Raw genomic sequence first — 16,119 nt, 5'->3', positions numbered from 1 at the left:
GCTGAGGCTGCGGCTGTCCTCGAGGGTGGAGCCTCGAACAGTGGACTCCAGGCCAGAATTTCTCTCCGAGTCAGTCTCAAAGGAGAAGCCATGGATGGACTCCTTTGTAGCTCCAGATCCTCTCTGTTTCCTGGAATCAAGAGCAGCAGCCTTTGAGGGAGCCTCCCATGATCTCGTTAGACTACGTTAGACTTGGCCTAGAGCCTCACGGTTATGGGAGCAGTCAGAGTGGTCCCTGCGGTGTCCCAGGAGGCCTGCAAGGTCGGCAGCCTGTGCCAGGTCAAGAGAAGATGCAGGGCTTCCCTGGTGGCGCAGTGGTTGAGAGTCCGCCTGCCGGTGCAGGGGACACAGGTTCGTGACCCGGTCCGGGAAGATCCCACATGCCGCGAAGTGGCTGGGCCCGTGAGCCATGGCCGCTGAGCCTGCGTGTCCGGAGCCTGTGCTCCGCAACGGGAGAGGCCACAACAGTGAGCGGCCCGCGTACCACAAAAAAAAAAAAAAAGAGAGAAGATGCAGAACACTTCAGCCTGGCAGGGGACTTTAAAGATTGCCAGCCTTTCCTCCCTATTCATTTAGAAATTTTAAAAATATATATTAACCTAGCTAAAAATCTCATGGAAAGTAGGCTTGAAACCCTGTAGGGTCAGGGGTAGGAGGGGAGGCCCCTGAGTTCCTCCAGACTTGAAAGTCAAACCAGTTTCCCAAAAACTTCCCTTGATGGTTCCGTATGGCTTCACCAGCAGAAAAACATCTAGGGTGAGAAGCTATGACTCTATGAGGCCAAATGGAGCAAGGAGCACACCGAGGAGCACCAGTTAGCACGGAGTATCCCATCTCCTGAAAGCCTGGCTTGCCTCACTCTTGTTTCCACCTTCTCAATACATTCTCTGTCTTCCCAGACTGGTCTCTCCAGGTCCCTGGACAAGCCAAACTCATTTCTTCCTGCATCTGTTGCCCCCTCTCAAAATCCCCTTCCTTGTCAACTTTGTCTATCTAAATTCTTCCCATCGTTCACAGTCCATTTGGAATTACATCTTCATAAACCCATTTCCATGTCTCCAGTCCACCCTAATATGTTCTTTCCCTTAACTCCTTACATCCTGTCCTGAAGTTTGTCTTTGTTTCTGTCTCCATAATGAGACAAAACTCTCCGAGGTCAGAAATCATTTCATGTGCATCTCTTCCCAGCACGTAGCTCAAAGCTGGATGCTCAGGAGGCCTTCCACCTGCTATCTGCAGACCATTTATTATTCAGCCCTGTGCTTCATGTCTGATAATTCATTAACCCCTGGCATTAGGTTTTCTTGCTTTCTTTCTTGAGTGACCATTTCTCTGTGGGGAGGGGAGGATATCCCACCTGTTAAACAGTGGAAATGCCAGAACTGGAAATATCATTAAAGAAGTTTTCATAGACTGTGGGCTTTTCAACTTCACAGGTCAAGTTATGGACTGACCTGGGGAAAATTGGATAGAGACAAAAGATAGGGGTAACATTTGGGGAGGGGGAATTCCAAATAGATCAAAATGTTAACAGGAACAAAAAAAGGAACTGTAAAGTACTAGAAGAAAATATGGGAAAATTTAAAAATGAAATCTATATTTATCTTGGAGAAGGGTTAGAGTGTTAGCATGACATAAAATCCAGAAGGCATAGATAAAAATATTAATATATTTGACTGCATAAAACTAAACATTTTTGAATTGCAAAAAAAAATAAAGTTAAAAGACAGATGATAAATTGCAAAAACATATTTGCAACACATGTGACAAAGGGCAGATTTCCTTAATATACAAAGAGCTCCTACAAATCAGTAAGGAAAAGACCAATAACATAATGGACAGGAGATTTGATTCCAGTTCACAGAAAAGGAAATTCATATGAGAAGCATATGAAGGGATGGTTAACCTCACTTATAATAAAATAATTGTGACTTAAAACAATGAGATACTATTTTTCACTTAGCTTGGCAAAGGTCTAAAAGTTTAATTACTGTGTTGGTCAGGTTGTTGGTGGGTGGGATTCTTACACACTGTTGGTGAAAGTATAAATAGGTACAGTCTCTTTGGTGAGCATCTTATCAAAATCAAGCAAAATTTTAAATGTGCAAATATCTTGATCCAGCAATTCAGCTTTTAGGGATTTCTCTTTTGAGTACTCATTCATATGCATAAAACTCAGTTACATATATCTTTATTGCAGCATTGTTTTCAGCAAAGTATCTTTAACAATCTGAATTATTTCAGTAGGGGACAGGTACATCCATGAAATGGAGCAGTTCACAACCATTTAACAAATAAGGCAAGGGCTTCCCTGGTGGCGCAGTGGATGAGAGTCCGCCTGCCGATGCAGGGGACACGGGTTCGTGCCCCGGTCCGGGAAGATCCCACATGCCGCAGAGTGGCTGGGCCCGTGAGCCATGGCCGCTGAGCCTGCGTGTCCGGAGCCTGTGCTCCGCAACGGGAGAGGCCACAACAGTGACAGTCCCGCGTACCGCAAAAAAAAAAAAAAAAAAAAGAGTTAAACAATCTCTGTTTTTAATAGAATGATATATCTAAAATATATTAGCAGGAAAAAAAGTAATACTCAGAACTTAGTATGTAGTAAACCACTACTTATATAAAAATAAACAAGTGGGTAGCTATAGATAGATGCTTGTAAATGAATAGAATGTGTCTGGCAGGGTATACTGTAGAAAGTAGTAATAGCGGTTGCCTCAGGGGAATAGAACATGTGGGTAGATGGTGGGGGCATGGAAAAGGAACTTTATTTTTACTGCATACCCTTTTGTACTGTTTGAATTATTTTTATACCATGTGCATGTGTTACCTGTTTTTTAAAACTAATTTTTTAAAATAGCCAGGCGTAGGTATGAAATTAGGCCAAATGTGAGGTATACACATAAACTAGTAGTTATGTCAGGGAGCAAGCAGATACTGTAGGTGAAGCAAGTCAGTGGGACAGAAGTGAGGCAGGTCAACAATGGGGAGACCTTGAAACAAGACAGTTTTAACTTAAAAGTATCTGATTTGCTTTTCATGCAAATCATGCGTATCCCTAGGATATGGGCAGTTCAGGACAGAGTGTGAATAAACTTTAGGGAAATGGTAAAACTGTTAATTTACAGGGAGTGAGAAGGATGGATTGAGGGATCAAGCCAGATGGAAATATACTAACCAGAACTTGTGCCCTTCCCTCATCGTAGGTCGGAGGCAGGGGAGCAGGGCAGGGAATGTACCACATCAATGCTCACAGTGATTCACCGTGAGGTGAGGTGATTAGGGTGTCAGTTGTACACGTTCAGGAATCTGATTCAGGTCACAGAGATACTAAGTGGCAAAGCCAGCATTCAAACCCAGATCTGTCCCTACTGTTTCTACTGCTTGCCCTGAGTTCTTAGTGCACCAAGGAGGTTTGGGCCCTTTTCATGGTCAATATGAACTGAGGCTCAGAGCCGGGGACTTTCGGTGCTGTACTCAAAAGAAGGTCTTCATTCTTTTTTATCTAGACCCCCTAAATTGGAGCCCACTTACTTTTTCCAGCGTGTGGTTCAAAGCGTAAAAAAGAGCTGCTCCATTTATTGAAAAAAGAAAAAAATCTCATTTATCGGGAAAGGAATGTCTGTTGCAGCATTTGTTAATGCTTTTCGCGTGTTTGTTTTTTCAGCTGGTTATTTTAAGTCCGTAAATATGGTTTATCATATGTGAGTGCAATTCCCCTCCGAAATGCTAAATCAGTGATATTCATAACCAATGATTTTCCCCCTAAATTTGTCCAGTTCAGAGGAAGATAACAGAAAATGGTGTCGTATTCCCCCCACCCCCTTGTTTCCAAATAACCGGGATCAGATATTGGTTGTCGTCTGTTTTCAGTTAATTTTCTTTGGAGCCAGAGCATAAGAGTTTTCTCTGTTTCGTACACTCACAGCCCCAACCTCCACCATATGCACTAGGACTTCATTTTCTCCTTGACTTGCTCGTGTGTTCTCACCATTGGTGACTGTCCATCATTTTTAGCATTCATTACAACTCTGAGCCTCATGACGTGCCTGGTAGAAAATACCCATTTTCTCTTTTCTGTGACTCAGGCTTCAGAGAGAGAAAATTTCAATTTATTTTCTGTTCTTTACTTTTCTAGGCAAAATCCATGTTTGGTGACCAGAGCTGTGTATATTGATATTCTCTTCCTGTTGACTTGCTGTCTTGACAAACCCTCAAAAGACAACCGGCCAGGTATGAGTCATATTTATATCATATTTTGGAATGATTACAGGTCTTTGAAATGTAGGTAGGGTACTGAGCGGCTCTACTACGCACTCCCCCACCTTCTACTTTTGCAGGACTAACCACATATCAAAATTAAACATAGTATCATACGGTTTCCTCATAGAAGCTTCCCAAGGAAACTTGTCCTTGTTTAGTTGCAAGTTTGTTTTCTATTTGGTCATTCAGGGAAGAGTCTGGACTCTACTCAGATACCTCTGTATTTCTGAGACCTTGGCTCTTTCCTATTTCATGCATTTTCTTTGAAAGGTCATCATTTTCAATAACTCAGAGTTCATTCTGTTCCATTTTGTAGAGATAGCCTAGTGGACTCATTTGATGCTGGAGCCTGGATATTTGAGACTCAGTCTCAAATCCACCCCTCGCTACCTTGAGCTCTGACTTTATACGTGTTTCTTGGTATCATGTATATTTCCTGGTATGGGCCCCAGATCCACATGCAATTGTTCTATTTTCATCATGATTCACAAAGTGGTTTTCTTAAAAGGGAGAGGGGCAGCTCCAAATAAAAAAATGTTTTGATGTGTTTATATAAGAGGCCTCAGGAAGTGCTGTACATGAGTTCCAGGCCACAGACTGAAACTGATTTTCATCAACACAAACTGGAATGCAGGGTAATGAGCCTGCAACTGGTTAAAATCAGCCTCTTCTAATTGATTAGGCCTGTCTAAAGGAGGCTACAATTACAAAGTCAGATTTTGAGTACAAGCAGGCCAGGCCTTTCCTCTGTTACATTTAGTCTGTCAATGATTTGTTGTCTTCAGTAAATATATTCAGGCTGTCAGAGTCCAGCTCTGTCCATATGGAACCCTGTTCCCAAATTCAAGCCAATTTAAAATGCTTTGGGGGGGAGGTGCGAAGCTGCCTCACTCGTATCAATGCATATTAGCCCACAAGGCCCCTGTGGCCATGCAGAGGTAATAAGAACACACCTGGACTTTGATCAGCTCCACGTCCCTGCATAGGGGTAGCTGTTGCATCCTTTAAAGGTAGAAGAGGATCATATAGTTTTTTTTTTTTTTTTTTTTGAGGATCATATAGTTTTATGGCTGTGAAACACTTCTAGTTTATACCTCTTACCCCAGCATAATTATTAATAGTGCCCCTTTTACTCTTGAAAGTGTCCAGGTTTGCACAATAAATCACAGGTCACCCTAGCTATAAGGGACCTCAGGGTTGCGTCCACTTTATTTTACACTTGAGTTAACTGGGGTCCAGAGATTTTATATAAAGAGATTATGAATCAGGTGTTACCAAGTAAATCATGTGGGGTTTCTACCATTTTTGTATTTCAGTTCCAAATTTCATGTAGCTTAGTAATACTTCTCTGCTTAATGTCTAAAGAGCCTTGTCTGTGAAAGAGTGGCTCACTACTTACAAATCCATTCACTGGGTTCCTATCATAGTTGTGTGGTTGACTATAATCATTAGGTTTTTCTGAACTAAGTGTTTCTTGGTGTATTCGTACCATTATTCCTTGTCTGGAAGGGTTTAACCCTTGAATGTTGTAAAATACCCTTCTTTCTTCTCCAATTGCCTGTCCTTTACTGATGAGCTGGGTTCCTCCATGAAGATGACTTCGGCCTTTTGGAATCATCCTTTCCACAAACTCTTGCATTATTTAGCGTTTGTGCCCCAATTAAATGTGATCACAAGCTGTTGTTTATTACTCAACAGTATTTCACTTGCATCAATGTATTATACGTCTTAGAGTCATTACTTTTCAGAGTAAGATATGCAAGGGGTGGGCCACTTTTACTCTTTTTCTAACATGACAGCTATAGCTCTAAATATTTAATCCTGCACTCTACAGTATGGCAGTCACTAACCACATGCGGCTCTTGAACAACTGAGATGTGGCTGATCGAAGTTGAGGTGTTCTATAAGAATAAAATACACACCAAATTTCGAAGACTTAGTATGAAAAAAAGGTTAAATTTCTCAATAATTTTTACATTGATGACACATTGGAATGATAATATTTTTGATATATTTGTTTAAATTAAAAGTATCATTAGGGTTTCCCTGGTGGCGCAGTGGTTGAGAAACCGCCTGCCGATGCAGGGTACACAGGTTCGTGCCCCGGTCCGGGAGGATCCCACATGCCGCGGAGCGGCTGGGCCCGTGAGCCATGGCCGCTGAGGCTGTGCCTCCGGAGCCTGTGCTCTGCAACAGGAGAGGCCACAGCAGTGAGAGGCCCGCATACTGCAAAAAAAAAAAAAAAAAAAAAAAAGTATTATTAAAGTTAATTTCATCTGTTTCTTTTTAAAATGTGGCTATCAGAAAATCAAAAATTACATATATGGCTCATATATTCCTATTGGACAAGCACTGATTTTTTCCAGTCCTTTGGGAATTGCCCTCGTAAACCACAGGATATATATGTATGTGTCTTTTATATGACTGTATGTATTCATATACTACATCCACACAAATAGTGGTAGCAAATTCTCCTCCTTTGAGGATGAATTAGATATTTAGAACTAACCAAATGTCAAATAAAATGGCAGTTAAGGTAGATAGCACTGTTTAGGATAAAAGTAAACTGTGAGCTTAAAATAGTTAAATCGATTCTTGTGTGTTTCATAAATTATTTCCAAAGGCAGTTTGAGCAATAGCTAAGTGTATCACCAAACAAGGTGATCACTTACCTGGATGTGTAGATTTCAGTATGATTTCTAAGTATTGTCATGACAGTTTTACCTTGTAAATGCCTTGAAAGAATGGATCGTGGTTAGGTCCTGTGTCCCCCAACTAAGCAAGTAGTAGGCCTGCGTTAAATGGATTTGTTATTAACTGACTGATTGAAATGCAGAATTTTCCTCAGTTTTTAGAATAGTAACAGGTGTCATCAAGATACAAATCTTATTTAAACTCATGCATCAATCACACGTAAATTCATTTTCCAAATTCAAATCAAATGTATATATTATGTGTATATGTTTGTAAATACACATCTATCTACCTCTAAAGCTCACAGAGCTCAGAGTAGGGAGTACACTACATAGGCTTTAAAGCTAGATCCCTAGGTTTGAATCCCAGGTCTGCCATTTACTAGCTTTCATGACCTTAGGCAAGTCATTTAACCTCTTTGAGACACTTCTCCTCAATTGTGACTGGGGATATAATAGGATCTATACCTTAGAGTGGTTGTCAACTAACACATGTAAAGTCCTATGTAAAGAATGTACTTTGTATGGCACAGAATAAGTGCTCAATAAATTTTAGCTACCATTAATATCATTATCATCGTTATAATTATCACTGGCTGGAAACTATGCATCTAATCCAGTTTCCTGCAGCCTGGCAGAGTTATGGTCAATCCCTCACATTTACAACTCTCCTCATGTTCTTCAACATTTTCAAGAAAGAAGAAATGCCTGCTTTCCTAGGAAAACACTGAAGCATACCTGGCATGGAATGTCAAGAATCCACTTTGGAATCCACTTGATTAGGGATGCTCCTGCCCCTCTGACTGATCCAGAAAAGGATCATCTTGTGGTTATTGTTCATTATGTTTTTGTTGTTCATCAGACATGACGTGCTAACGTCAGACAAGTTAAGCACCTACATCTGGAGAGACACATGATATGTTTGGGGCTTATAAGTAGGTCCAAAAAGGGGTTACAGATGCTATAAAGGGAGTGTGTATGGGATACATTGGAGGCACTAAAGAATGAAAGGTCGTTTCTACTTGGGAGGACAAGGAAGCCTTCATAGAGGAGGAGGTAGTTGAGCAGAGTTTTGAAGATGAGTAGAAATTCACCAGATGGGCAAAGGACAGGTGGGTATTATAGACAGAGGAGGGAGCATGTCTGCAGCACAGCTTTCAAAGAACTGGGACAGTGTGATTGCAGTGTTGGGTTCAAGGACAGGAGGTGTGACTAGAAGTGAGGCTGGGAGGCAGGAACTCAGTCAAGGAGAGCGGCATGGTCCAAAGTCTAAGGAACTCGAACTTGACCCTGTAGGCAAAAGAGATTATCGGAGGATATAAGACAGAGGGTAGGGTCACGTGGTTTTTAAGACAGAGTGACATTTTCTGTGCCCCCATCCTTAAAGGAGTCTTAGGATCCTTAATGGAGCCAGGTTCCTTTGCCACGGAAAAAGAATGTAACTGTAAATGCATTCATGGAATGTCAGGGCATTGTCATAACCATCATTGAGGGTTTGGGAGATGGGGGGTCCAAAGTGGAGGACTAGAGTTAAAGGCAAGTACAATGCTGAAAATAGTTGTTTTAGCATGGTGTGATTTTAGGGGGATTTCTTCCTCTTATTTTCCATTTTACCAATTTTACATAACATAATTCTGTTTTATTCATGTGTGTGTATATACATGTATTTCAACAGTAACTGTATCTAAATATGAATCTTAGAGGAGATTAATTGTTCTAAAAGAAAAGAAGTAATGTCAATTTCTGGGAAACTTTTTTGGACAGAGGAGGATCTGCCTGTCTCCTCTCAAACACTATTCTGTAAGTGACCTTGGAAGGCTATTTCTACCTCTAAAATGTCTTAGAACATTGAAGGGCTGGGGGCATAAACAATGAGAAAACCAGTGAAGGGGAAAGGCAGAGAAGATGATTAGAACAGCTTAAGATAATGATGTGTTTTGTGTAATTCAGACTTTTATCTTAGTACTTCCCAATCATTTGAGGTTTCCTTAGCCATTAACTAGGTTTTAAAAATTCCAAATCTGGGGGTTTTGTTTTGAGTTTTAAAGTGATTTAAACCCACAAGGACTCTCTGTCCCCTGTATTCTTTTTCCTCTTCTGAATCCAGCTGTCATCATTAGTATGTATCAGTTTCCTGCTAGAAAGAAAATTATAGTCTCCAATTGGAGTTGGGGGGATGAGGAAGAAAGAGCCTAACTGCTCCAAGGACTCAGAGGCTGGGTTACAGGTCTGGGCAGGGACAGGGAAATGGAGAGCTTTCATTCTGATTTTAAACCCATCTTAAATTATTTGCTCTCAGGTTGGAAATTTTCCATTGAAATATCTGTTTACTGAAATACTATCTGAGACTTGGCTAAATATTTACTCCCTTTTTTCTGAGAGGTGGACTTTCTATTTCTCTCTTATGCCCACACCCCTTAAATTTGTGTTTTTCACAGCTACTGAATTGAACATTTTCTTTTACCAAGTGTTTAAACAAATATCTTACCTATTTGCACTGTCTGACTTTCAGTTTAAGTTCTCTTGGTGGGTTTATGAGTGGATTTTTCCTTTCCTAGTCTCCATTTTACTAATTTTATGTAACCCCGTTCTTTCTTTTGTAATTATGTGTTACATATTAAAATATGAATCTTGAAGAGGATTAGTTATTCCCAAAGAAATAAAGAAAGGACATAATGACAGTTTCCAAAAAGTGTTTTAGGTGGAGAAGGATTTGTCCATCCTACCCACATCGTGTAAGTGATCTCAAAAGGCTGTTTCCCTACCCCTGAAATGTATATGGGAGGCCCATTATATTCTGATTTTTAGGAAACATTATTTTCAGTATCATCTCCCTTGTAGGGATCATAATAATTATGGCCAATGTGTACTGAGCACTTAACTCCATGCCGAGCACTGTGCCAAGCATTTTGCACGCATTAGTGAAGGAGGTACTAGTGGTTCTTCATTTTAGACGTGAGGGAACTGAGGAACAGAGAGAACTGCCAGACGTCACTTGTACAGTAAGAGAGCAGAGTCCGCGCTCTCCAGCCACCTCCAACGTGGTCCCGCAGCACACTCAGGCCTGAGTCAGGAAAACCACTCCTTGTCTCGGGGATGGTGCCTTAGACCCCTATGTTGATTCAGCTTCCCGGGCTTCTGCCCCTGCTGCAGAATCCCCAGGCCTCAAAGAGGGATCCCCCTTCCCAGTAGCTTCGCAATCACATGCTTTTATGGGGACTTTCTTGCCTGCACTGCTATCTCCCGTCTCCGGAGTGTGTGGAATAATATGAGAGCGTACCCAGGGCTAGTTACTAGAAAGAGAAAGCTTAACGCTCCCGGGCAGCTACCTGCCCTTTTTCCCTTTGAAAGTGGACCTACAGCCACTGCATGAAAGACTTCCTAATGCCAGGCTGCTGGTAACCGCATTTTGTGGTTTCTTTGTTAGTTGGCATTTATAGTTCGGATCTCATCATTCTGCCAAGTGCAATAAACATTTTGTTTTAACTAGAATGTAACTTTTATTATTGTTATTATTTTTCTTCTAAATGCCTTAAAAGTGACCAGCTTGTGAGCATGAAGTCAGGATCCCTAAATAGTCTGAATGCCAAGTCAGTGTGCCTTGTAGATCAGTACAAGATTAGAAGACAGGCTCTCATTTTTTACTGCTTGTGTTTATATCATGGAAGTTCGGTAACATAAGCCCTCCCAAAGGCCGGCTTAGATGTTGATGGTGGTTAAGTGGTAAAAATCTGTGAGAAGTGTTCAGTGATGCCTTGTATTTGTACTGCCTTGAACATGAATAATATATGTGTGACAAGAATAAATACAAGGTCAATGATTTTTTTTGACATATTATAACTTCCTTTACCTAAGTTCCTGGGAAATATAGCCAAACAATTACAGAGAATAAAAACATTGGCAACTTACAAACACCTGCTTTGATTATTTGGTCTAATTAGGTTAAATTTAACCAATCCCATCTGAACAAATTGAAAACAATTCTTATCTGTTCCCGCGGTCATGCACTTTTATCGGTGTTGGACGCAGATGTGTTTAATATGACACAGTTGATGCTATTCTCTCAGCTCTGGGTGGGAGATAAAAGGGAATTGAGAACATATTTTTAGAGTCTTCTAGGGACTTTGTATTTATGGGTCTGCAGCTATGAAATTTCAAAAAAAAAAATAGGCTTTGTTATCAATAAGTTAGTTGCCTTTCTCCAAAACACTGGGACTGTCATTTGAACTGTTGCTTTTGCCAAAAGTCTCTTTCCCAGGGAACAGTGAGCTCCTAAATTGAGCAGATGATTCCTAGCTACCATTCAGAAAGAATAATACAGGATGTGTTAGATTGCTAGGTTCATGTGGTATTGACCCCTTGTTAATTCCAAGCCCGGTGCTGAGTACAGTGGCCCACAATTCTTAGAATTTTAGAGTTTAGAGATCATTTCATCAGTAAGTAGAGTGGAAACTGTAACAATTAAGTGACTTGCCCAAGGTCACACAGCTGGTTAGTGAAAAAGTCAAGCTTTCCTGGCTCCTGGTCCACTGCCCATTTCCGTGACCAGAGTTAATAGTGTTGAGGGTTGGGCCAAGTGTCTGGATCTGTAACAGAACCATGTCATGAAACCTTCGTACTCACATTTCCACCCCAGGAGTCAAATACTGTTCCAGTGGGCAGCTGGGGTCTCAGAACATCCGTGATTTCAGTCTTCTATGTGTTCCTGTCTTGCCCCACTCTAACCCCAGTCCTCACAGATAATCTGAAACTAGTTGCCCATGTCAGTTAAATTAGTTAAGCAAGATGTTTCTGAAAGCTTATTCTAAACATTTCATGTAAATGGAATCATACAACATATAGCCTTTTGTGTCTGGATTCTCTCACTTAAAGTTTTCAAGGTTCATCCATTTTGTAGCATGAGTCTTTTCTTTTTTTATGACTGAATGATATTCCATTGTTAGATATGCCATGTTTTGTTTCATCAGTTGATGGACGTTTGGATTGTTTACACTTTTTGGCTGTTATGAATAATAATGCTATGAAGATCCATGGACAGGTTTTTGTGGGGATATATGCTTTCAGTTCTCCTGGGTATTTACCTAGGAGTAGAACTGCTGGGCCATGTGCCAACTCTAAGTTTAAGTTTTTGAGGAATTGCCAAACTTTTCCCAAAGAGACTGCACCATTTTACATTCCCACTGGCAATGTATGAGGTTTCCAATTTCTCCACATCCTTGACAATACTTGTTATTGTCCATCTATTGATTATAGCCATCCTAGTGGGTATAAAGTAGTATTTCATTGTGCTTTTGATTTGCATTTCCCTAATAGCTAATGATGTTGGGCATCTTTTCTAATGCTAATGAGCCATTTTGTACACCTTCTTTAGAGAAATGTCTGTTCTGATCCTCTGTGTTGTTTGTCTTTTCATTCTTGAGTTGTAAGAATTCTTTATATATTCTGGATATTAATTCCTTATCAGATATATGATTTGCAAATATTTTCTCCCGTTCTGTGCACTGACTTTTGACTTTTGTGATAATGTCCTTTAATGTACAAAAATTTTTAGTTTTGATGAAGTCCAACCTGCTTTTTCTTTTGTCCCTTATACTTTTAATGTCATATCTAAGAAACTGTTGCCTAATCCGAGGTCACAAAAATTTGTATACATTTTCTTCTTAAGAATTTAATAGTTTTATGTCTTAACTTTTCGGTTTCTGAGCCATTTTGAGTTAATTTTTGTATTTGGTGTGAGGTACAGGTCCAGCCTCATCCTTTTGCATCTGACTATCCATTTGTCCCAGCACTCTTTGTTTAAAGGACTTCACCTTTCCCCATTGAATTGTCTTGGCACCTTGGTCAGTCAGAAAATCAAGTGACCATAAATACATGGATTTTCTGGACTCTCAGTTCTATTTCATTGATCTGTATGTCTGTCTTTATACCAGGACCACACTGTCTTGATTATCGTTGCTTTATGATAACTTGAAATCAGGATGTGTGAGTCCTCCAACTTTGTTCTTTGTTTTCAAGATCATTTTGGCTGAGTCCTTACATTTTCATTCAGATTTTAGGATCAGCTTGCCAACTTCTGGAAAAAGAAAAGTCAATTAGGATTTTGATAGGTATTATGTTAAATCTGTAGTTCAATTTGAGGAGTATTGTCACTATAATAATATTATATCTTCAGATATTCAGATCAGAACACAGGGTGTCCTTCCATTTATTTAGGTCTTCAATTTTTTTCAGTGATGTTTTGTAATTTTCAGTGTACACCTCATGAACATCTTTTGTTAAATAATTTATTCCTGTTTTATTATTTTTGGTGCTGTTGTAAATGAGATTATTTTCTTAATTTCAATTTTGGATTGTCCGTTGCTACTACACAGAACTGTAGTTGATATTTGTATATTGATCTTTTATCCCATGACCTTATTGAACTTACTTTTGTTTGTTTGTCTGTTTTTGTGGACTTAGAACTTTCTGTATATGAAATCATGTCCTGTGCAATAGAGATAGGTTTTACTTCTTCCTCTCCAATCTGGATGCCTTTTATTTATTTTTCTTGCCTAATCACCCTGGCTAGAACTTCCAGTACAATGTTGAATGGAAGTGCCTTGTTCCTGATCTTAGGAGGAGAGCTTTTAGACTTTCACCATTAAATATGGTGTTAGCTGTGGGTTTTTCATAGATGCCCTTTATCAGGTTGAAGAAGTCCCTTCTGCTTCTTGCTTGTTGAGTGTTTTTATCATAAAAGAGTGTTGGATTTTGTCAAATTCTTTTTCTGCATCTAATGAGATGATCGTATAATTTTTGTCCTTTATTAATGTGATGTGTCATGACTTTTTCTTGCTGAATAGTATTCCATTATATGCATGTGTTGTTTATATTAAATCACCAGTTGAAATACATTTTGGCACTTCTACTTTTTGGAAATTGTGGATAATGCAGCTCTGGTAGCATTATTTCACTTTTTGGAAATTGTGAATAATGCAGCTCTGAGCATAGAAGTATTTGTGTGGCCATATGTTTTTATCCTTCATAAGTGAAACCTAGGAAAGGAATTACTAGGTCATATGATAAAGATTCTTTAGGTAATAAGAAACTGCCAAACTGCTTTCCAAAGAGCCTTACCACTTTGCATTCCCAGCAACAATGTGTGAGAGGTCCAGTTATTCTGCATCCTCATCTAGATGTGGTATTGCCCATCTTGTTAATTTTTGCCATTCTGGTACATGTGTAGTGGTGTCTCACTGTGATTTTAATTTGCATTTCCCTAATGACCAGTTATGCTGAGCACCTTTTCGTGTACCGTATTTGCCATACATATATCTTTCTTGGTAAAGTGTCTATTCAAATCTCTCGCACATTTCTTCTTTAAATTGTGTTTTTCTTATTACTGAGTAGTGAAAGTTCTGTGTTCTGGATATAAGTATTTTATGCAAACATTTGTTAAAGATTTTCTACCTATCTGTTGCTTGTCTTTTTTCTTAACAATGTCTTTTTTTTTTTTTTTTTTTTCCGCGGTACGCGGGCCTCTCACTGTTGTGGCCTCTCCCGTTGCGGAGCACAGGCTCTGGACGTGAAGGCTCAGCGGCCATGGCTCACGGGCCCAGCCGCTCAGCGGCATGTGGGATCTTCCCGGACCGGGGCACGAACCCGTGTCCCCTGCATCGGCAGGCAGACTCACAACCACTGTGCCTCCAAGGAAACCCTTAACAATGTCTTTTGAAGAGCAACTGTTTTTAATTTTGATGAAGTCTGATTTATTCATTTTTTCTCTGTGTCTTACGCTTTTTGTGCCCTAGTAAAGAAGTCTTTGCCTATCCTAAGGTCACAATGATGTTCTCTCAGGTTTTCTTCTAAAGTTTGCTTTGGTTTTTTTTTTCCTTTTTTTTGGCCATGCCGCGCGGCATGTGGGATCTTAGTTCCCTGACCAGGGATTGAACCCCCAACCCCTTGCATTGGAAGCGTGGCATCTTAACCACTGGACCACCAGAGAAGTCCCAGGTTTTCTTCTAAAGTTTGCTATTTAAGGTTTTACGTTTAGATCCATGGTCCACTTTAAGCTAATTTTCATGTATGTCATGAGATAAGGTCAAAGTTCTCTTTTTTTGTTTTTTTTCATATGAATATCCAGTTGTTCTGGCTCAGCAAGATCTCTGGGCTCTGGGTTCCCCCTCTCTGTGCTGGAGCATGGAAGTTGCCTCTAGGTAGTAGTCCAGGGCAACTATAAGGCCTACCTTGTTTGTTTCCTTCTCTCAGGGAAACATACTACTCATGTCTGATGTTTAAAAACGATAGTTTCATACATTTGTCTAGTTTTCTAGTTGTTTATGGCAAAGGGCAATTTCTGTAGCAGTTAAACTTTCATGGGTTAAAGCAGAAATCACTTTCATCACTTTGTTTTGAAACCTCTTAGTTCCTCAATTGCAAAGTGGGGATAATACCTTCAGAGGATTGAGGTGAAGGTCACATGAAAAAAATTGTAAAAACTCCATGAAAAGTAACACAAAAGGAAAACTCCAACACTGTAAGAAAAGCAGCTATTAGGAAGTAATATTGATAGCAAGAACAAAGAAATGAATGGTCATCTCATCCAGAGGAGGAGACAGAGCTTCTGCTGGTCCCATGTCCAGGTATGCTTACTCCCAGACTCACCTCCATTGCCCATCTGGCAGAATTTACTTAATTCCTCCCTGGCTGGGGCCAGACTTCACATTAAGTAGCATTTGCAGTCCAGCCAGACTCTCTTGGGTTTGCCAGCTGTAAACTATACCTTGTAGCATCATTCCCAGAGACATTGATGTAGTCCAGTGGTGCCAGGAACCTCTTCAGTCTTAGAGTCTGTGTCTCCCAGAACTGTAAACTGTAGTGCTGGCAAGGGATTGAAATCAGTGGTCCTAGTCTCTCATTACAGGTGAGACAACAGAGGTAAGCCCCAGTTATTTAAAGGAGTCTTCCCAGCCGGCTACCAAGACTCTCAAGTTGATTTCACACTGTATCTCATTGCCTAAGGGTGGAAGAGAAGCCTGAGGTCCTTTGTGGGGAAGAGGTTAAATTAAACAGGGATGTCTAAGGTGTGACGATAAGGAAGTTTCTGATTTCCCAATCTTGTCCTTAGGAGCAATTCGCTGACAAAGAATCCAAAGCAGTGTATTACTTAGAAGTAATTTTATGTTTG

The 16,119-nt window shown here is 40.2% G+C and overlaps 1 protein-coding gene across 5 annotated transcripts in view; it reads left to right on the top strand.

Annotated features, from left to right (window-relative positions):
• Positions 1 to 16,119, top strand: part of THADA (THADA armadillo repeat containing) — a 312,415-nt gene that overhangs the window by 231,577 nt on the left and 64,719 nt on the right. For all 5 annotated transcript variants that reach the window (XM_082851642.1, XM_082851643.1, XM_082851644.1 and 2 more), the window contains one exon: positions 4,136 to 4,230. In XM_082851642.1, coding sequence (XP_082707768.1) covers positions 4,136 to 4,230 — 95 coding nt within the window. The remainder of the gene's footprint in view (positions 1 to 4,135; positions 4,231 to 16,119) is intronic.

The sequence above is a fragment of the Leucopleurus acutus genome, assembly GCF_964270905.1.
Source record: "Leucopleurus acutus genome assembly, chromosome: 12".
NCBI classification, from domain to species: Eukaryota; Metazoa; Chordata; class Mammalia; order Artiodactyla; family Delphinidae; genus Leucopleurus; species Leucopleurus acutus.
This window is presented reverse-complemented; position numbering and strand designations above follow the sequence as displayed.